General features: G+C 37.6%; 1 protein-coding gene across 3 annotated transcripts in view; it reads left to right on the top strand.

Annotated features, from left to right (window-relative positions):
- The window catches only part of ppp4r2b (protein phosphatase 4, regulatory subunit 2b), a 55,819-nt gene extending 33,397 nt beyond the window's left edge, over positions 1-22,422 (top strand). For 2 of the 3 annotated variants that reach the window (XM_048547815.2, XM_048547812.2), the window contains 6 exons: positions 14,340-14,433; positions 15,352-15,389; positions 15,479-15,559; positions 16,837-16,977; positions 18,748-18,995; positions 20,576-22,422. In XM_048547815.2, the coding sequence (XP_048403772.2) occupies positions 14,340-14,433; positions 15,352-15,389; positions 15,479-15,559; positions 16,837-16,977; positions 18,748-18,995; positions 20,576-20,868 (895 nt within the window). In that variant the 3' untranslated portion in view covers positions 20,869-22,422. The remainder of the gene's footprint in view (positions 1-14,339; positions 14,434-15,351; positions 15,390-15,478; positions 15,560-16,836; positions 16,978-18,747; positions 18,996-20,575) is intronic. The other variant, XM_048547813.2, reaches the window with a different exon arrangement.
- Positions 22,423-23,190: the final 768 nt, after the last annotated feature.

The raw sequence follows: 23,190 nt of genomic DNA, 5'->3' as shown, positions 1-23,190 counted from the left end.
GAAGCATTGGTATATGGTATTCAACAAAATGAAAATGTTACCACACTTGAGAGCCTGTTTTCATTAGGAAGAGATGAAGACTAGGTCTCAAGGAAAATAACCAGGTAGTATCTTCAAATGTATGAAACACTTTTTAGTAGAGGAGATTACACCAATAAATCAAATCTCAAATTCTGAAGAAACCCCTTTTGCTAAGACTATGGATAAAATAGATGTCACTAGTATAGAATATTTGCGTAATCCTATTGAGATGTTCAAAAAGAATCTAGTTACGTAAATGGGAGTGTTCTGCTCAGTTTGTTGAGGAAGCTTGAATGGAACATTGATACCAATATTGCTTGCCCAGTTCTGTGCTCTATTTTATGCAATTCTGTGAATTCTTCATTAGTCAAACAGAAATCCATGGTGCGACATATTTTTCCTCTTGCTGCTTGTGCTTCACCGTTGCTGCCCTGTGACAGATACCATATGAATTTATGCACGAAACAATATGATATGGAAGCAAAATTAGGCTCTTTGATCCATTTGAGTCTTTGCTCAATCTTTCGTTCGTGGCTATTACGTTTCTCAATCCCATTCTTGTGCCTTTTCCCCACAACTTTTGATCCCCTTGCTAATCATCTAGTATGTCTTAAATGCACTCGATGACTTGGCTTCCACTGCCTTGTTGACAATGAGTTCCACAATTGCGCCATCCTCTGGATGAGGAAATTCCTCAATCTCAGTTCAAGAGTTCGCTGCGGCTATGCCCTCTGGTCCTAGTCTGTTCTACTAGTGGAAACGTCATCTTCTCGTCCACTCTATCCATGCTCCTCAATATTCTGTAACTTTGAGATTCCCCCCTCATTCTTCTGAACTCCACTGAGTAGAGAACCAGAATTCACAACTGCTCCTCATGTGACAAGCCTTCATCCCTGGAATCATTCTTATAAACCACCTGTGGACCTCCTCTGAGGTCAGTACATTCTTCCTTAGATACAAGGCCCAAATCTGCTCTATTCCAAATGTAGTCTGACCAGAACCTAATATGGCCTCAGCAGTACATGTCTGTTCTAGTCCTCTTCAAATAAATACTAACATTGCTTTTGCCATCAGTTGTTGGAACTACCGCCTTCAATTTAGTATTGTGACTGGATGCTGCCAGTCCATTCTGTGTGGTTTCCATATGTCTTCCAACCCCTCCCCACAGCTATAACAATCTGGCATCTATCCAACAATGTGGAAAATTGCTCAGGTATATCCTGTACATAAGCAGAACAAATGCCGGCCATCACATGCCAAGTTTGATTTTGTTAAGGGCCCCAAAGCTCCTAACTGAATTATAGAATCATAGTTCAAAAATGGAAATGAACTGAATTCCAGAGGTGAGGCAAGAGTGAATACCCTTGATACCGATTGTACTTTGTGTAGCATCTAGGAGTCCTGGAAAAATTGAATCAGGTGGGCATCTTGTGAGGAGTACCCCTTTTTGGTTGGGGTCATACCTGGCAAAAGATAAGATGATCATAATTGTCCTAAAGTTCTTCAGCTTCACAGGGAAGTATCTTTGATCTAACCAACTTCAGCTGCTCCATCAATGACCTTCCTTCCATCTGAAGGTCAGAATGGGAATGTTCAGCAGCACTCACCACTCCTCATAATACAACCAGGTGCCTCTTTGAGTACATCTCCAGTAACATTCAATGCTCAACACCATCTCGGACAAATCAGCCCAATTGATGGGCACAGCACACACAAGTATCTATTCCCTCCCACCACCAGTGTGTACCAACTACGACATGCATGGCAGCATAGTGGCTCAAAGGTTAGCACTGCTGTCTCACAGCACCAGGGACCCGGGTTCGATTCCACCCTTGGGTGACTTTGTGTGGAGCTTGCATATTCTCCCCGTGTCTGTGTGGGTTTCCTCCCACAGCTCAAAGATATGCAAGTTAGGTTGATTGGCTGTGCTAAATTGCCTGTAGTATTCAGCAATGTGTAAGTTAGGGGGATTGTTCTGGGTGGGATGCTCTGAGGATCGGAGTGGACTTGTTGGGCCAAAGGGTCTGTTTACACATTGTAGTGATTCTGTGAAATTGAACGCTTCTTTGGCGACACCTTACAAACTCGTCCATGTAGGAAGACTAGGGCAACAGAATGCCACCACCTCAGTTCTCCTTTGAGCCGCTCACCATCTTGGAAATATATTGTCGTTCCTTCAGTGTCCTTGGGTCAAAATCTTTGAATTCCCTCTGTTTAGGGCATTGTGGATCTATCTACCACCCATGAATTGTACTGGAGCAGGAGGCAGTTCACTGCTACCTCAAGGGCATCTAAGCATGGGCATTAAATGCTGCCTCAGTCACAATGCCCCCATCTCATGTATGAATTTTAAAAAAACCAAGACGTCACCTTGGCTGCTGCATTTGTGAAGGAACAAGTTGAACGCCTTCTGATAACTGGACTTCCTGTACTGCAATTGAAATGAATAAATGGAGATCTAGATCTGTCACTGCTACTTAAGTGAAATATTCTAGCTGAAGTTCAATCATTGACGTCTTTACAGATTTTATTTTAGCTTGTTTTTCACTGCCTTATTTCCCCCTGCAGCTGTTAATCATTCTGCCAGTCATGGCTTCTAAACATGCATCTTTTGTTTCTTGTCCCATTAATGTGCTATGCTAGATCTTTGTTCCTCTTTTCCCCCATTGAATCGCTCCTGTCTTACCACCCTAAAATGGACCTTTTTTCTACCTTTAATTGCTAAAAATCTGTTACTTTGCTAACTTCGTCAGTTTTGATGTAAGATCATTGACCTGAAACCTTATCACTGCAAATAGATGCTGCCCTGAAAGGGGTATTGCTACCTGTTTCTTTTTATTGGTGATTTTGATGTTGCTGGGCAAACCAGAATTTATTACCCTGGTGAGGATCGTGGTTACATGCTGCATTACTTAAGCACAGGATCACCCACAGTTCTGTTAGGAAAAGGGGTTCTGTGTTTTTGATCCAGCAACACTGAAGCACTGGTGATATGTTTAAAATTAGGATGGTTTGGAGCTTGGAGTGAATCTTTCACGTGTTTGTTTCGATGCATTTGTTGTCCCGATCCTACCACGTGCTAGTGGCCTAGATTGAAAGGTGTTGTCAAAAGTATGTCTAACTGAAAGACTTAGCTTGAAGTAGAAGCTGCTATGGCTGCTTTTAGCTCATTGACATGAGATTGGATGAAGATAGAGCCCATGTGTCTGACCATTCAATCAGCGTTTTAGGTCGCAATCTTATCTTCTCCAAGTTTGTTCGATTTGTAAAAGGTAAATAGAGTTAATCTCTCAGCCTTTCTGTCTGCCCTTAGCATATGTGGTCTAATTATTTGCAGACCTGCTTGGCTAACCTTTCCTGGAGTTGCTTTATACGGGCTGAGCGACTAACTCACCAAGTAGTTCATTTATGGAATGGTGTGATACAAATGTTCTCTCACCCTGTATCTGTTTCCCAGCATCTATCTTTATCTTTATAAGATCATAAGTTGACAGATGTGTTCACTAGGTTGCTGCACAACCAAGTATAAAATTTACTGCAATTATTTCCAAAATCCTGTGCCTTTAAAAAGGTGACAAATTCCTTTTGGAATCTGTTGTAACTTGGCTTCTTGAAGTGCAGTATAGTGGGGAATAAAAGTGATAATGCTAGTTTAGGATAAATTAGAAGCTTTTGATCAAATATTTTATGTTGATTGAAATATTAATGACATTTATAGTCCTGCTGTCTCTGAGCTTAATATGTGCGGAACCATGATTGAATCTGAAAATGCTCTGGTCTGTGTTACCTGATTAGTATTCTTACTATGCTGAATTACTGCAGGGGCCAACAACTGAATTCTTTACTTAAATTTCAATTTAACTATGGTCAGAATGCTTGCTTACTTTATTAAATGGAAAGTTTCCATCACTGCTAGCAACACTCTTGTGGTAGTGTCGAAATCTGTTACTGTGACTCTTCCAAGATTGCTTTGATTTCACTGCTCCCTCCTCTGTTTCTGACTGAAGGTGCAGCTACATTTAAATCGTTTGCAATCTTCGTTGAGCTCTTTATCAAACATTTCTTAGAATCAGATATATCGGTTTTGGGTCACCTTAGGTCAAGAATGGACAAAATAAAGTACTGGTGATTGGACTTAAAATATGACTGAAAATGCACATTTATGGTTATAGACTGTTGCACTCGGTTTTTGGCTCCTGTGTTCAAATGGCTCACTCTTGTTCACTATCCAAGAATGTCTTGGAAGAATAATTATTTTGACAAGGTAAGAAGAAGCTGTTAGTGCATATAATCTGCTATCATGTATTTCATTTATAGCAGAGGAGAAAATCCATAAGACCTTTTGATTTGTAGTTTGGTCAGGTATGACACGTCTTGGTATTTGTGTATCAGACCTGATGCTACCTTTTTATAAACGTAGTAAGCTGATAATAACTACAGGGAGACTTTATTTTCTAATCTACATTTGTGGTAAAAGGAAGGTGATTGATCAGAGGGACAATATAAGCAAAATAGTTTGGCTGGACTCCAGGTAAACTTCAAATTTGTTTTCTGCTCCAATCGTTTTCTTTCTGCCCTTTCTGTATATGGCTTCATACTGTAAATGTTAAAAAAGCTTTTTAATCTGAGAATGGTCACAGTAAACAACACTTGCTGTTCATTACACTCTGAATGCCCCACACTTTTTTAATATCCTTGGCATTGTAATTTGCAGTGTTTAAAAAGAGCTGAAAGAGTGCAGCACCTTCTACTGCTATTTGCAAACATTTAGCTTGAAGATATCCTGCTGCAAATTGGATTCGAAGCCAGCAGTGTAGGTTTGAGTATGAAGTGAGTGGAGAGGCAAAGTAAGTTGGCATTTAAAAAGAGGTAGAGACGAAGAAGAAAAGTTGAATGCATTCACCATATAATCTTGACAATTCCCAAAATAAAACATCCATGTGACTGCAACTTGATGTACATATAAAATTCCACTTAGACTAGCAAAGTCTTCAATGCTTTATAGTGTCCATTGAACAACCAGTGGCTAAGTGTCACAAATGTGGATGCCAAGCTTCTGAGGTGACAGTTTATAAAGTCTGTGGAAGAACACAATAACTTCAACTTAGGTTTTTCTTTTTGCCTATGCATGTCAGAATGTTGCTGTCTGAGTTGCCTTGCCTCCTTACAAACTTGGTTACGCCAGTGTCTTGCTACCAGATTTCCTGTTGATAATGAATGCTGATTCCATCACAGTTACTGCCAATTCTGAGCCAATGTTCTCTAAATTATCCCCTTTCCTTTTTTTTAAGATCTGGTAATTCCCCATCACCTGGTTTGGAAGTCAGGTACATGTTTACCATGAGTAAAGCTGACTTATCTAACCCAAAATCTCATTTTGATGCTTCAAATGAGATGATCTTCATGCATCATAACAGTAAGAAGGTTGTTCAAGTATTCTCCAATTTCTGGAGCTCTCCACAGTAGCCACACAAGTAATGTTATATAAAAGGCCTGCTTCGGATTTCATTTGTAGATTCATCTGTTTCATTTCTGATGTGGATGGACTTTGTAGCCATTTTATTCACAAGTTTGTGATTTATTGTATGATTGTTATTTTAGTTTAAGCCAGAAAGTTATCTTTGTTTATTCCCCTGGAAAATTCTGTCCAGAGGACAAAAGTTGACCCATGTGTGAATCGGAAAGTCCCAAGAATTGCTTTTCTTGGAGATTACTGCCTCAATTACTTCAAATAGCATGAAGTGTGAATATTACAAACACTTGATGGTTTATCAGCATTTCAAAATTAATAAACAGAACACACACTACTAGAACAGTTCAACTAATCTGATGTTTGTACTAAACTTAGTCTGCTCCCATCCCTGCCTCATGTGGGTCTCTGATCTTCTTTTTCTACTCCCTTTTTCCTCATGTGTTAATAAAGTCGTCTTTTCAGAGCATCCAGCCTATTTATCCCAGCTACTTCCTCTGGTTGTGCAAGGAGCCATATCTTTTCTTTTTGGACTATATACTAGAATGGAAGTTGGACACTGCTTTAACAATTTTGCAATTTGAAAAACAGGTGGTGCAAATTATAGCTTTTAGCAGTGACATTATTATTTGATTAATTCAGAGTGGTACCACAAGTTTTGGAGTTGAGGAAAAATTACCTGATGACAGCTGTTAAATTTGGAATACAGTCAGAGCCATTCAGAGCAGGCAGACAGTAGGCATCCTCCTTCCCCTCTTTGTGAAGTAAAAGGTGGACTTGGGTCCACCCGATAAAGCATCACATTGAAGAAAACCTCTGCTTTATAGACAGTAGCGAGTTGTTGCTAAAATCAAACTGATTGAGGCAACGTAATCCACACTTGTGATGTAGAATTTTGATCTTCAGAATTTTGTTTAACCTGTATATGTTTTTCCACCCATAATATGTTTGTCAAACCATCTATCTTGTTTTGCATTTAAAAGGAGGTTATTTAATGTTGTAATAGTAGATTAGTAAAGCTTTGTTTTCTCTGCCACATTTTTAAAAAAAATCTGTGTGGCTTTGCCTGAATGCGTAGAGTGGATTAATGAATCACGCAAATAGATACTAATAGGTGTGATGTAGTTGGAATTCTGAAGCATAGTTCCAGGGTGAGGAGGGATGGGAACCAAGCATTGAGGTTTTTAGTATTTACAAAAGACAAACCAAAAGGAAAAGATAGTGGAGCTTTATTACTGGTTAAAGAGAATCAAAACAATCTTGAACAAAGATATTGGCTTAGTCATTGTAGAATCTGTATGAGTAGAATTGAGAAATACCAAGGGGTTTAAAAAAAATGTTAGTGGGGCTGGTATGTAAACCACCAAACTTTAGTGGTGGTGTTGGGAATGGCACGAAACCAAAAAAATCAGAGGTGCATGTGGTCAAGTAGCATCTGTAATTATGGGTGACTTTAATCTGCTTATTGGTTGGATAAATCAAATTATTCAGAATACCTGTGATCAAAATTGTTCAGAGATGCGATTGTCAAATTATAGAATACCTACAGTGTGTAAGCAGGCCACTTGGCCGACTGAGTGCACTTTGACCCACAGAACAGCATCCCACGCAGACCCAGCCCCTTGCCCTGTCCCTGTAACCCGATGATTCCCGTGGCTAATCCACCTAACCCACACATGTTTAGACTGGCAGGAAATAAGCGCACCTACAGGCAACCCCCACAAGCATGGGGAGAATGTGCAAACCTTAGCAGACAGTCACCGGAGCGTGGAATCAAACTTGGGTCCATGGTACTGATAGGCAGCAGTGTTAACCACTGACCCGTTGTGCTGCCTGGCACATCTCTGCAGTAGAATTAACTTCGTCTAGACTTAGAGACGTTATCGCTGCATCACCAGTGTCCCTGCTTAGTGGTTTAAAGGGTATTTTCAGATCAACCTGTTCAGAGATGTCATTATATTCATCTGACACAGATGAGACTTCACTCCACACCACTTCGTCCAGAGGTAGGGGCACTACCACTGCGCCACCAGAGCCCTTTCTTGGTGTTTTTAATTTTTTTAAAAAAACTTATTTTCCTCATCAACATGTACAGAGATGTTCCTACACCCCTCTGATCCAGGTAGGTTTGAACCCGGGTGCCTCGGTCCAGGGATAGCAACACTACCACTGCATCACAGGAGACTTCTTCACTTGGTTGTTAAATTTTTATTTAACCTATTTTTCAAGCCAACCTGCTCGGACATGTTACTATACCCCTCTGGAACTTTGTATGATGTGAACCAGAACTCCTAGTCTAGGGGTAGGTACTGCCCCCTTCATGCCACAAGAGGCCCCTTTGGTGTCTTAAAAATTGCTGAATTATTTTTAAAAAAGGGACCTGAGGGGCAACCTTTTCACACCAAGGGTGGTGCATCTATGGAATGAGCTGCCAGAGGAAGTGGTAGAGTAGGTACAATTGCAACATTGAAAGGGTACCAAGGTGGGTACATGAATAGCAAAGGTTTAGACAGATATGCGTCAATTGCAGGCAACTAGGACCAGTTCAGTTTTAGATTAGATACATGGTCAGCATGGATGAGATGCACCAAAAGTTCTGTTTCCGTGCTCCACGACTGACTCTCACTATTGGTGAGTAGGTGCCTCTTAATGGCACTATTGATGCCTTCAAAAACTTTGCGGATTAGAAATATGTTGATAAGGGTTAGTTGGCCTAACTAGATTTATTCTTCTGTTTTGGTTTTGTATGTATAGGCCATGCTGGGCAGCCTTTTTCTATTAATTATCAAATAGATGTCACTATCATAACTGAATGAGAACAGTTTTATTAAGGAAGCAGAGAACTGTGCTTCTGCTTAGTTAAAAAATTAAATAAATTTTGCTAGATTATAAATACCTCCTTTTTCATTGCTGGTATTTTAAAGATTAACCATGTCAGAAATGAGGCAATAAATTAATCAAAGGTAACTCCCAATAAAGCAAGTTATCCAACTGCTGATTGCAGAACATTGCAAAAGCGTTTAAATGTCTTCCAAAAAAGTCTTCTAAAAATCCATTTAAGAAAGAACAATGTTTCTTTTATCTCAAGAAATTCATTGAAGTGATCAAATGAGGTTTACTGTTAATGCTGACTGTTCTTTTCAAATGACGACAACTTATTCTATCCCTGACTGTTCTCGGACTTAAGTTGCGCACACATTTTCTGAATAGTGAAATAACGTTAACAAACCCACCAATCTATCGCCATTGCTCCTACGTCCAATGAGAATTGAGAGGTTACAATCAGTCATTCTATTCTTTCAACCTTTACTCTTGAGCAACCTATTGTGCATTTCATTTGTACCAGATGCTTTTCAGTGTTTGTACTTTTTAAATTGTTTACTGCCGAATCATAGAATCTACTTCTAAACTATTTTCAAACATGACTCCATTTCAACAATTGAACATTAACATGATGCCAGCCAAAACAAGAAGGCAATAAGGCAGCATACCATTGTTAGGTATTTAATTAAGGATTGCATATGATAGATTAACATATACACATCTTAAACAATTTCTACAATTGCTTGACAGCACCCCTTCCCAAATCCCCGGTCCCCTCTTTGGTACTTGCTTTCTCTTCCCTGCCACCTTTTCCTCCTCCATCCCAGCCCCCAAATATACTTACAAACCTTCCCAACCCACATCACCCTCACTCACAGTTTGTTACCGATTGTAGGCATCCAAATTAATTGGTACTCCTAAAGATCTGTTTGTTACATTGAAGCCTTTCCAGTAGTGGCCTTGCAAGTGGAGACTGTTACACGTGTTCTACGTGCAAACATTCTGTGCAGTATGTAATTAGAAATAAAACTGTCTACTTAGTTGGGATGGATGGTGGCTCATTGGTTAGCACTGCTGCCTCACAGCAACAGAAACCTGTGTTCAAATCCAGTCTTGGGTGACTGGAGTTTGCACATTCTCGCCATGTCTATGTGGGTTTCCTCCCACAGTCTGAAGTTGTGCAGGTTAGATAGATTTGATGTGCTAAATTGCCCGGTAGTGTCCCGGGATATGCAGGTTACAGGGTTTTGGAGGGTAGGCTGAATAACCACTTCCCACGATGTAGGGATTTGATGATTCTATTATTTCACCTAATCAATTGCTTTGGCCAGAGTCACTAAATTAAAATAATCATTTGATGTTTGATTTTTGAGATTTAGGTCTTAAATTTTTAGGTTTCCGTTTCATTGCATGAATTTTAAATGGTTAGCTGTTAGAATACTTTGTATTCTTTGTAATGAGTATCTGTTTCGAGCTCTGTTTATAATTTATTTTTACATCACAGGTTATACCTTCATAATCGAGCAGTCTCAGGACTAGATCTTAGCCAGACCACAAATGTCAGCTGACAGTGTCAGCACAGGAATTTTTGTTATGTAGCATAAAACGAAATGAAAATTTTAGGGAATACTAATGATCTCTTAACCTGTCAACACTATTCCAGAAAACCAAAAGCACTCGGTGTTCTTTTGGCAGCCAAAAGTGCTGCACAGTTTGCACCAGTAGAACATGCAGGACCACAGAAGTTGCTAGACCAGAGGGTGTCAGAATAGGGATGTGTACTAACTGTAGTTGAAAAGCTTTTGGATATTGGGGATTCATTTCAAGGTAGTGAGAGTGGATTTTGCTTTTTTCATTATTTAGATGTTGCGTTGAGCCACTAATGGGTTATTGCTGTGCATGTGTGTATTCTGCCCCTTGGCCCTGAAACAAAATGTTATGTTTCTTGTTTTGCATATATAAAAGATTATTTAAATAATCAATGAATGATTGCTTGTCCCAGCAGAGCGAACAGTGCAGATATTTACAGGGCAAATTTCAATGGTTTGTTTTCAGAAGTTTTCATGTTTATCCTTAACTGTCTTGCCTGATGCTATGGGCAAGTCAGTGTTGTATTGATACATTCACCTCTCAATTGTAAACATTCAGTCAGTGGCATTCTGTTGCATGATATTTTCAATTTTAAGCACTTAAAACTTAATAACATGACTGAATATTTTCATTCAGCCTGCGCAGGAAATTTATGTATACCAGCTTGCTGGTGCCTTTGCTTTGAGGGTTGCCATTTGCCATTACTGAAACTGACATACTTAACAGTCGATTGTTCTTGAGCATCTGTTCAGATAAAGATCAAGAGCATTCAGAATGCTGTTGGTGGACATAAATGGTGCACAATTTTATTGCTGTTGTCCATTGGCTGTAATAATGTTGCTCTTGTAGTCTGATGTAAAGCTGATATTTAACCAGATATTCACCAACCAGCAGGATTACTGACTTGTTACGCAAAGTCACAATCGAATGTTGAACTTCTGATAACACTATACCCGTTCATCTAGGTTGCCTCAAACTTGTCATCAGGTACCTTTTTGTATTGTACTTTGTATTGTTTTGGCCTATTTGTGCTAACTGACACCACGTAACTATTCGATCTGAGTTCAGGTGCAAGCTATTTTACCCTCGTTCTTAGCTATCTCAATATGATGACTTCTAAATACTTCCTTTATGTGCAAATGTGGCAGCTATTTGTTTTCTGTTCCTGGATGCAACATTTACTTTGCAAGTCTGAGATCTGAACAAACTTTGTTGATGAAGCTTGCAGCTTTTTCCAGTTATGAGCAACCTTGTTGTTTTATCCAAATTGGCTGAGCATGATCTCCTATTTACTGTATTGATAATCCTATGAAAGAATTTGAGCAGCCAGTGAAGATGGTGGAAGTTGAGACCTGCTACAAGTTCACCCCCTCAGTTCAACCATTTTTAAAAGTATAATTCATCGGTATAATTGTTCATTGTTTGGCCTTTATTATAAATATAATATTTTTATATCTCTGGATTAGCAAAATGGTTCCAGGACATGGGAGGGAAAATCTAATTGTTGGTGTTTAATTATTATAAATAGTTTTTATACATGATCCTACAGTTCAAAATTGCAGAATGGTCAAGTCTTCATCTTTGCATCTGCTTTTTTTTGTCATCCAGTGTTGGTCACTTTCAGGTTTGATGGTGTGCATTAGATTAAATTATATTCAATATTTGAATAATCATGATGAATTGCTTAACCAATGTTAAATCTGTGTATTTAAAATTTATAGTTTGTGAAGTTGAAGTTGTTCATTAACTGAAGCCTGACCAAAAATTCAGATGGCTTCAGTAAATTGAGAGTTCTATATACTGCTTGGGCACTACGCCATAAGAAGGCTGTAAATGCACTTGAGAAATTGCAGAAGAGGTTTACAAGAATGGTTCCAGGAATGAAAAGCTTCAGGAGCATGGATAAATTGAAGGGGTTGGGACTGTTCGCCTGGGAAGGAAGACCAAGAGGAGATCTGATAAAACATTGTCAAAATCCTGAGGGGGGTGATGGTGCTGGACTGACTTGGGAAAAACTGATTGTAGAGCGGTCGAGAACAAGAAGGCGCCGTTTTAGTGATTTGCAAAGGAAGCAAACATGAAGTGAGAAAAACGTTTCTCTGTAGTCTAGATCTGGAATGTGATGGCTTGAGGTATGATGGAGCCAGCCAAGGGTGTCAGTCAAGTGTGAGGGTTAAGACATTCACGTTTGAGAATGCATTAGTTGATAATTTAAGCAGAAACAATGCAAGGCTATGGGGAAAAGGCAGAGGAATGGCATTAAGTCGCGATTGCTTGTACAGCTGGTGCAGACACGTTGGGCTGAATGGCATCCTCATTTACCTGTGATTATTTTCAGTTAAAAGAAGTATAAAATTTTTCAATAAACAGCTTATCTACAGAGGTGGAAAGGAAAGATAGATTTATATACTTCCTTTTGGCTGGTAACAGACATAAGCAAGTTTTTGGTTCATCTGTTAACTCAGCGTGAGCAAACATAAGTCTTTATGGAAAACCTGAAGAAATGGGCACAAATGGCAGTTTTAACCTTCTGAATATGAAACCCCCCCCCCCCCCCCCCCCCCCCCACCAGCCCCCAACTGTGCTAGGTAACAGAATTTACTTGATTGTAAAATCTAAATTGTGAGGATGTTAGGGCGAAATATTGCTTCTGCCTTGTGACCAGCTTACTATAGCATGCTTTTTGCTTTACCTGTCTGCTGTTAATGTGTTTCTCTACAAAGACATCCTGCTGAAATGTAGTGTTGACTGATCTTGATGATGGTATTTTTAAGTCTTGCTGTACAGAATTGCTGTGTATAAGGGAATTGAATCTTGTTTCTGTCCTAAATTATCCTTTTTTACTTTCGATCAAATTTCAGCAAAATAACCTTGATACCATGCTGTAATATGGAATTTCTTTTGCATGCGTAGATCTTGAGATCTGTGTGCCAAATGACTTGATCTTTACAGTTGGGATTAAAAGAATGAGACTGTCATTTATGTAGCGTTCTTCATGACTGCAATGTTTGAAGTACTTTTACAGCCAGTTAAGTACTGATTTTAAAGCGATGTGTAATGTCGGAAACCCAGAAGTCATTTAGTGCTCAGCGATCTATGTCCTAGAGGAAAAGGTATGATAAAAGTTGTATGGTGTGTAATATTTTGGATTTTTTCTTTCAAAATAGACGCAGATATTTGTTGGTCAGTTCTGTAAAGATCCATTTTTAATAAGTCAGAATTAATTTGGGATAATGATCAAGTGGTTCAATTTCAAAGGAGCGAGCGACTGTGTGCAGTTAAATACCAGGTAACAGCACCTGCTGTATGAACGGATAAAATGTTTCTGCTGTTCTGTTTATGACAGAAAACGCATCAAGGCCACCAATTTAGTTTTGAGTTCATAAGTTTCAAGGGTCATAATTCAGAAGAATCATAAACTGAGTTCAGAAGCAAGATTTAGTTTTCTGTGGTGATTTTTTTTATTCTTGTTCTGTTTAGCAAATGTGGAATTTGAGTTAATGTATTTTAATAGGACGTTGAAATTAAACCAAGTTCTAAGGCTAAAATTTGTGTATTTTTCTGGGGAATGGAGCAAATTTTATGATTTAGAGTCAGACTTTGAAGTTATGTTTAGGGATGGTGTTAACTTAATCTTCAACTTCAAGCTGCAGAATAAAATATTGAACAAAACTTGCTTTTAACTTGTCTTTCATGTTGTTATGTTTGCAGATCTTTGCAGTCAGTGACCTGCTTTTAATATATTATCAGTGATGTAATGCAAGTGGAGGCGAGAGTTTTGCAATAAAAATAGCAATAAAATATGACAAGTTAGTTTCGTCTTTTAAATTGCTTGTTGAGAGAAAAATATTGGTTTGGAGACTGGGAAAGCTTTATATTAAAAAAATGCTACCTGAGTAGCTTTGTTTGAATTGTCACCATTCAAATCTGAGAGCAGGGCTGTAGAGTACTGAAGTGAAGTGACAGTATGCCTCATACACTGAGATTCTGCATTTGTGACCATCTAACTTGTGCTATTGACATTGATGGTTAATGTGTGATGGATCCATTGAAGCCATCAAGAGATAGCTTCAGCAAAACTTCCTTTTACTCACTTTCCTATAAACATGTATTGGCTTTTCTGTTCTCTTTAGTCTTCTGGATTTTGGCTTACATGGCAACTACAGCAAAAGCAGACAATGTCTTTAAGAGAAGATAGATTTATGAATGAGGAGGCAAATTAGGAATGGGCATCTGAACTTGAGTTTCTAGTTCTACTAAGAAACTCCAATGCTAATTTTTTTTGCCTGTTTTAAAAAAAAAGTTCTAACAAGTTTCAATATGAACTTATGCTCCGTTTTGAAAATGCCTGCCATGCCTCCCAAACATTTTCTTGTTCACCTACCCCAACTCTTGAATGTTCTTGTTGATGCATAATATTTGTTTGTATCTCCAGTATTCCCTTCACTATCCAGCGTTTGTGCGAGCTGCTTACGGATCCTAAGAAGAATTACACTGGGACAGACAAATTTCTCAGGGGAGTTGAAAAGGTAACCAAGAATCTAGAAACTAGTCTTCATCTTATTACTACTAATGACCTAATTTGTGCTATGCCCTTTTTAAACCTGGTTTTTACCTGTGTTTCATGGGTTTTGGAGTTTGTTTTTCTTTTAATTTGGCCTTTCTTGCTCTTGAGCAAATTAGCTTCACACTCAGATTGGCTTTTAATTATTTTAATCAACCTGTTTGGATGTGCGATGACACAGTTGTCGATTTAGTGACTCAAGACTGCTCTGCCTTTAATATCACCCTTTAAAAGGGGGGGGGGAAATCTATCTGGCTTAAAAATTTCAGTTTACCCAATATCCGAAGTCTCTTGGGGCAATAAGTTCCAGACTTTCAGTATCCTTTAGCCGGAACAATTGTTTACTGATCTTGAATGATCTAGTTCTGATTTTAAGGTTATGTCCCTTTTTTGTTTTGTGCTCTTACATCAAAGAAAATTATTTCTCTATATAAAGCTTTAGAAATTTCTTAATCATTTTAAACACCTTGATTAGGTGTCCCCAAAGTCAAGAATGCCAGCCAAATGTATACAACTCGTTCGAATTTAACCCTTAAACCCTGGTATTCTTGTTTTGTGACACAACCAGTCCTAGGTTAACACATTTCCACAGAAATAATGTCTGCAGTTTTTCTCATGCTGTTTTGTTCTTGCTCGTTTTCTCTAGTCATGAACAGTATCGACAAATAGCAAACAAAGCATGGTTTGATCTGTTTTCTTCCATCTGGGGAGAAATTTTTCATGTGCTGTTGATCTCAACTAGAATATCTGGGGAAGTTGGGCATTCTCTACTAATAAGACTTTGCAGATGAAATGTTTTGTAATTGATGAATTATGTGGAGTCAGATTTTAGGTGTAGAAAGTTCTTGCCTTTAGTCTCATGCACTTTTTTGTACATTTACAGAATGTTATGGTTGTTAGCTGTGTGTATCCATCTACAGAGTAAGTAAACTTAAATATTTAATGGTTCATGCTTTTTACTCAATTTGTTTAATACTTCAAAGGTTTTAAATTTGTCATAATTTCTTCAGGAAATGCAACTTCGGCTCAAATAGTTTGAATCGAGTGAATGGTATCATGCTGTCTGGAAGCCATACTGGGTATACAGACAGGTGAGCCACAGTGCAAGTTTTCTTTGTGATGCTGTTGAGTGTTTCCAAAGGAGTGGTGAAACAGTGCTGATCCTGAAAGGGAGAAAGCAGCTAGGTGCCATGATAACTTTGCTTTAAAAGCATGCCTACAGAGCTGCCCAGATGTGAAATACCAACTTTCTGTCAAATGTAGCAGATAGTATTGATGAGAAGAGCCCATTCTTTCACCTTGAAGTTTTTATCTACCACCCAACTAATTAACCTTACACATAAGTTACTTCAAGACAACAAAATGTGAGGCTAGATGAACACAGGTTACTTCTATGACTTGACTATTCTCACTGTGACTCTTTTGGAAATAGCTGGAACATTTTACATTTGGCTGTACATTAACCATTCAATTTTAGCTTTTACTCTGTTTTAACATTTTTGAGGGGTTTGGTGAAAATTGCCACCTTGGTTCTGCAGTTACAATTACATTTCTGAGGGCACTAGATACTAAGTCATTATTGAACAGTGAATTATAGCAGACTTGAATTCGTGTTTGTGGGCATTTCTGTATTGCCCTTTGAACCCCTCAGCAACAACAAAGTAGAAATTGAAAGAAGGGAGGAAGGGAAACCTGAACATCGTAAGCAGCAATGAGTGAGAAACATCATGCAAAATTCATTAACTAGTGAAATGCAAGTGCAAAACAAAGAGGAGTGTAATGAAAATAGTGGTTTTAGCGGTGAAATACCATCATTTGTATCTGAAAAATATGACGATTGTCTGGTGCCACAGCTTTCAACTTTGTGCTGAGTATTATGTCATGCCGTACGTTGGGTCTTGAAGTTGTTCCTTTGGTTCAGCTTGGATGTAAGTTGGCATTTCTTTAAACCTAAAACGGCTTTAATTTTCTTTGAGCTCCTAGATTTATTTTCATTCACAAAATGAGTTATTTAATATGTTGATGCTGCTTGAAGTTCTGGGGCAAAGTAATCAAAATATAGGGTCCTTTAGTGGTAACATTGTTTGTTGATCTGAATTCACTTCATACCTCAACCTGTTTGAATTGAGCATGAATTTTAACTGAAATTTTAAAAAATACACCTTTATTTAGCTTGATATTGAATTTGGGAGATCATTTACTTTTGTAAGCAAATACATTTGATGAAATGCTTTTGAACATTCAGTATTTGCAGTAAAATATCAATAACTAATTTCTGGTTGCAGTGTCTAATTGGACCACAAATCACTTGCATACATATCTGATGTAGTTCAGAATCTTAAGTTTGGAGTGCTTGGTTTGCTTTCAGATCTAATATCAATGGTCCTGGTACTCCAAGGCCCCTCAGTCGATCAAAAGTTTCGTTATCAAGCCCTTTAACGACAAACGGTTTGCCAGACAGCTCTGAGAGAGAAACTAATGCACAGCAACCAGAAGACAAATCGCACAGGTATTTTTTCCATATCTTTGAACAAAGTTGTTAACCTTCACATAAATATTGGAATGTTAAAACATATTCTGTGTTGAACTGTTTGGAAATAGCATGCTGTTGAAGTTTTTTATGGTATTGAACAAAGTAAATTATTCTGCTGCAAACAATGCTTTAAATTTTCTAGTGAATCAAAAATGCAATTTGTCATGAAGACAGAATACGAGAGTAGAACCAGTTAATTCCAGCCTGTATTCAGTATAATACTTTTTTGTTTTTGCTAGAGTCTGGATCAAATCTCTCATTCTCAAAAATGTCATCAATTTAACATGCACTTTTCTTCTAATAGTGTTCATTCTATAAAACCTTGATAGAGTATTTGAACCAATCCAATTGTACTTCAGAATTATGTGCTTTATTTTAAAATAGCTCACTTTTTAACCTTCAAGCTTTGTACTTGATAATTTACCATTTTGGTTGAAAGTTGATGTTGCGTTCTTCATTATACTGGAACAGGCCTCTACATTACATTTAATGCAATAATAGCTAGTCACAGAAAGCAAGTTTGTGTCAACTTGAATTTTTTTATCCGTTACAAGAAGCAATTTATGTCCCATCTCTCTCTTTTTTGACATCTCTGAGCTATAGTAAAGATAATATTCCTGAACCTGCTGAATACATGGATTCTGTTTGAAGCACGCAATGTAATACACTTAAAGGTGTTACTTTCAACTTTATGCGGGGTGCTATTTGACGTAAAGTATATCACTATTTCAAAAGTAAATGTGAAAGCCCATTTTTTTTTGAGTTGTGGTATTTATGGGTCTGCACAAAATATGTATGTGTATGCTCTTTACAGCTTATTTATGTTACACTTATGGATTATGGTATATCTTTAAGAAGCAAAGGCATTAATTTACATAGTGCCTTCATTTCTAAAGCATATTTTAGAAGTCTGTTCACTTACCATGCAGAAAATGTACAGCCAGTTTTCACACAACAAGCTCCCCCCCCAACAGCAACAAAAAAATGATTTGATAATCAACTTTTCATGATTGAGGGATAGTTACTGGCCAGGCCACCGAGAGTACTCTTCACAATGTAGCCTGTTTTTCCCCCGGCTGATTGACAAGGCAGTCGGAGCCTCGATTTAAGACATCATACTGACCATTAAGACCTCCCATAATATTGCACGGAAGTGTCTCCTTTGATTTTTGTGCTGAACTCTTCCATGTGTCCTTTGGACTCAGATGAATGTGCTCCCGATTGATCCACAGTTGATCCTGAAATAGCATCTAAATTAACATAACTAACACAGTGTGGAGCTGGAGGAGCACAGCAGGCCAGGCAGCATCAGAGGAGCAGGGAAGTTTGATGTTTTGGTCTAAATTAACAACCTGCCAACAAGTAGTCATTTCTTAGCTTCTTTTGAGATGGAGCCAGGAATTTAGACCAATAACTGCCTGAGCAGGAAGAAACAACCTAGTATACATCAAGAAATTACCTCAGTTTTACTAAATGTTTTAGCTGGAGAATAGTACATCGTATGTTACATTGTCTGTTCTGTAAAACAGCCTTCTGCCTTACAACCTTACAAAAAGGTTTGCCACAGTGGAGGAACAATGCATCTTATGTGTGTTTTATAGGCCCAAAGATGATGACAAATATGTTATGAAGATAATGGTCAATATGATTAAAGTTGGTTGTTTGCCTAAACCTCTTGACATCTTCAAGTAGTCTTTGAGTCTTGTCAAAGTTTTTACAATGGCTGCACATTTTGTTTTTAAACAGTGATTCACCAACTTCCCATGGAGACAACGTGCAAAGTAACTGTTCAAAAAATAAACATTTAGAGAACACGATGGAAGCTGAGGCACCAGAGGTAAAACGGCTCAAATTTGATGCAGAAAACGAGGAAGAGGAGCCTGTACATTCTGAAAGCTCTTCAGAAATGCCTGAGGAACCTGAGAACACAGCAAAGCAGGAAGAAACCAAAGATGATAGTGAATGGATTGATCCAGTCAATGCAGATAAACAAGGTACTGTGTACCTTCCTGAATATAGAGTAGTACTATAACCAGCTAGAATCATTTTCTAATTTCTTGTATCATTTGACTGATGGGAAGGTGATAGTGAAGGTTAGTAGGTAGATTAATAATTCCACTAATGTACAACAAAATCAGGTGAGAAGTGAAAACTGGAAATACAACCTGGAAGTAAAAATAATAAATAATATTAAAAATAATTTTGTATCAAAGGGCTTTACAGTAAGTTGAAATTGTATTGACTTTCATAAGTGGCCAATAAAACGTGTTGCATTGTATTTAAGAATCTTTTATGTCAGACCTCTGTGTTCTTCCATTTTTGTCTCCCATGAAGACGTTACAGGTTCACAAACCTCTGTATATTTGCTTGCAAACAGTATGAACGTAGAGACAAATAAAAAGCTGATCATTTAGCCTGTCCAACACAATGGCTGAACAATTCTTCCCACCCTGTAAATTAGATAATTTCCTGGGAGAAGTGAAAAGATTTAAGTAATTTCTTTTTAATATGGGCATCAATCACAAATAGCCATGCTTCGGTCTTAGACCAGTGCTTGTAGTATAATTGTCTTAAACATAAATTTAGCATATGTATTCTTCTGAATACTTGGGAATCCAAGCAGCTGGATTAAATCTATATCATTGCTTTACATTCTTGCAAGTGAGTGCACAGTGTGCACCTTTACTACAATTGACTTTATGCCTACATTTTAGTTTGCTGTTGGAGATCATGAATGTTCTTGTGAAATAAATCTTATTCAAATGTTTAAGCAATGTTATCTGCTTTTGATTTGGTGCATAAATCAAGTTTCAAAACCTTATTTAATTTAGTCTTATTTAACACTGAAGGTTTCCATTGTGATTTAAGTACCCAGTCAAGTTTGCTCCTTGTGACGTATGCAGTAAATGACAGAGCTTAATTGAATTTCAAGTTCTGTAAAGACAGAAAGAAGCTACTTGGCCCAATATGTCTCCGTTAACCAACAACCCTGCTTTTACCCTAATGTCGTGCTTTATTCAAGTGTGCACCCAATTTCCTTGAAAAAGTTGCATTTCAGTTGGTATCTTCTCCACCTTTCCAAGCATTATTTTCTTTTTCTTACTGCATATTAAGATTTGAGGTAATTTCTGTAATGCTCGGATTTGCTAACCAGAAGATGTACTAAATTCAATTAATATATTACTGAAAACATTTGAGCAACTTTTAATATATAATTCATTGAGATGCAAAAAAGCGATTAGATTCCAGGTTGTCAGTGTAAACTCTAATCTCATAGTGCAGTGATGAAACAAATAGTGAAGTTCTTGCATTAGTATGTTGGCTGTAGCATAAATCTTAAATTTTTTTTCATATTCCTCCTCCCCATAAACACAAGTTTCAAACATCACAAGTAAAAATGGTAATCTGTTGGAAATAAATTTATTTTTAACAATAATACATGAAGTTGCTTCCGATCAATTTGTTTCAGTTCCCCTATTTATAATGGATTCAGTTTATTTATCTCTGAAAGTTGGCAGCTGTGCAGTACTGGAAACACAAAAGTGAGATCTGATGGCTTTTTGTGTATTTATAGAGCCCTCAAGCAAACAAGTAAAAGCCATGTTTGAATCTGAGCAAGAGAAAGTTGAAGTTTCATCTGGAAATGTCAAAGCCTCAGATGAAAATCAAATGGACCAAACTGAGCCAACCAAGACATTAACTTCAAAGGCAAGCGAAATCAGTGAAAGCACTGACGATGTTAGTAACAGTGTGGACTGCAGTGATACAGAAAAACCAGCCACACCTCCTGAAACTCCAGACATGCCTTCTGAGAGCCCAATGGAGAATAGTGCAGATGCTACAGAAGAACCAATGGAACAAGACTAAATATTGAGATACTCTGCAGCATTTTCCATGAGGTGTTGATTTTACACTGTATAAAGTTTTATGTAATAAAGTGGACCTTTGTTTCCAGGAGAAGGAGAGGCTAACCTTCTCCAAGAAAAACCTGGACGAGCTGTACAAGATGAGAACTGTGAAACCAGCTCCTTCAGGTCTCATCTACTGCTCCCGCTTTTTTGTTTGGTCAAATCAGTGGTTTTGTGTATAGATTTTTAAAATTAGTTTTTAAACTGGAAGGTAAAACTATAATTGTCAAGTTGTTTTCCAATTCATTGAACTAGGCCGTTTACCACAGCATTTTTGTCTCATTTTTAAACCTCTTTGGAAAAATTACATTTCCTACATGGTCACTGTTTCAACATTTGATACATCAAACAACAGGTTGAAGACACATTCCAGGAAAAAAAAACCCCAGAACAATGCATCACATTCATTTACTTCTGATCCAGTATTGATGGGATTCATTAATCTAAAGGGAGTGTGGGGTTCACGTTAACGTGAAACAGCAAAAGGTTAGGACTTGTTTCAAGTTCAGTTTGTTTTGGTTGCAGAATAAATGCTTTTTTTTTTGATTCATTGTTCAAGCAGAGAAAGGTGTGGGGGAAGTAAATCACTCAATTTAAGCTCAGTGGTTAGAATATGTAAATTTGAATAAATTCCTTTCAGTTACATTTTTTTGTAACATGCAGACAGCACTGTTACACACACCACTGACTACATGGAAGATCTACTGCAATTACCTTGTTAATTTAGTCTTGTGCCAGACCTTATGTACTGGTCATGCAATTTTAGGGGGTGCATTGAACCACCATGATTTGTACAAAATTTTGAAGTGAATGAAATATTTTTGAACATGCTACTACATTTTGACAGCCAGTGGTTGTACATTTTTGGAGATAACTCAGCACAAATCTTCATCTGTACTTCTGATGTTTTCTGATATTCATCTTGTAAATTCAAAATTCTTTAATCATTTGATCACAATTATTGGCTGTCAAAATTTGTTTGTACTTGTTTCTGACAACTGTACTTTTTGATATTTAGAATTTTTAAATTTCTGTAAGTAGATTTTGTAGATTAATTGTAGATGTAATTGTTCACTGCCTTTGTGAAACGTTATATAATTGTATAATTTGTGTGTAAACTGAATGCTTTCGGCTTTCAATACAGTATTCATATAAAGCAATAAATGTTATATCTGGACACAGTCTGGAGACACACTCCAGTTCCCGTTGATAAAATTTGCACAGGGTTGCCAGAGGCCATGATGACTGCACGTAACTGACAATCTACAAGATTGACAGTTTTGTCTTTCCTGTGAATGTAGTATTTTGCACTTGTTAAAGTGAATATTCTGGAGATATAATTTTGTGGGATCTTAAATTCACTGAGAGAATTAAGAGTCTTCATCCTAACCAGTATGTAAAGTTTTTTTTTGCAGGATGCCTAAGCTCTGTAACATTGTTTCTCTTCAGCCCTGTGGTTGGGAAGAGCATCTTACGTTGCTTATTAAACAATAATTTTTCACAAGTTTTTAAACCAATCTGATCAGCAAAAATGCTTTTGAATTTTCATCTTGTTGTCAATGCCACTGGCAGAATTTTTAACAGTACTGTACAGGGGATTTGAATTTTTTCCCTTTTCTAAAGAATCCTTGAATTCTGCTTGTAAAAGTTGAAGTTCTTTGCACTGCTGTGTGAGTGTGTGGGAAAGAAAAGCAAACTTTTTATTTAAATCTTTATACCATAAACATGATTTCCAATGCAGCTTTCTTCTGTGTAACATGGCGAATTCCTTATGCTGCAGGATTATTTTTAGTAATGTGTTCGCTTGTGAACCAGTTGAGTTGAAAATCTGATTTGAGGAATTGTGTTCTGAGATTCTTAATGTGACAAAACAAAACACTGTGGAAGATGGTTGAAGAGAGGTGGTTCATGGATGAAATGAGCTTTCCCCTTTCTCCTCTCTACCTGAAAGTTTACCCGTTTAATGAGGGGGAGAAAAGCTAAACTTCCAGGAAGCGTAATGTCTGACTTTACTTGGAAGGATTCTAAATGAGAACTTTCTTTTCATCCTTTAGAAAAGCTTTAAATAGTGATAAATTAATCACTTGGGAAGGGCAATAAAAAGCTGGCCGGCCGGCCAGCCAGCCAGCCAGTGACAGAATCCTCTGAGTGAATGAAAAAATTGTATGGTACTAATCTAAATCTTACACTTATTCAACCGTGTTAGCTCCGTTTTATAATCAGTGCTGACACTCCTCTGTCTATTTAGTTACAATTTTCTATGTCTTTCCAGTCTACTTGT

The sequence above is a fragment of the Stegostoma tigrinum genome, chromosome 11 (genome assembly GCF_030684315.1).
Source record: "Stegostoma tigrinum isolate sSteTig4 chromosome 11, sSteTig4.hap1, whole genome shotgun sequence".
NCBI lineage: Eukaryota > Metazoa > Chordata > Chondrichthyes > Orectolobiformes > Stegostomatidae > Stegostoma > Stegostoma tigrinum.
The sequence above is the reverse complement of the archived record's forward strand: the minus strand, read 5'-3'. Positions and strand labels throughout refer to the sequence as shown.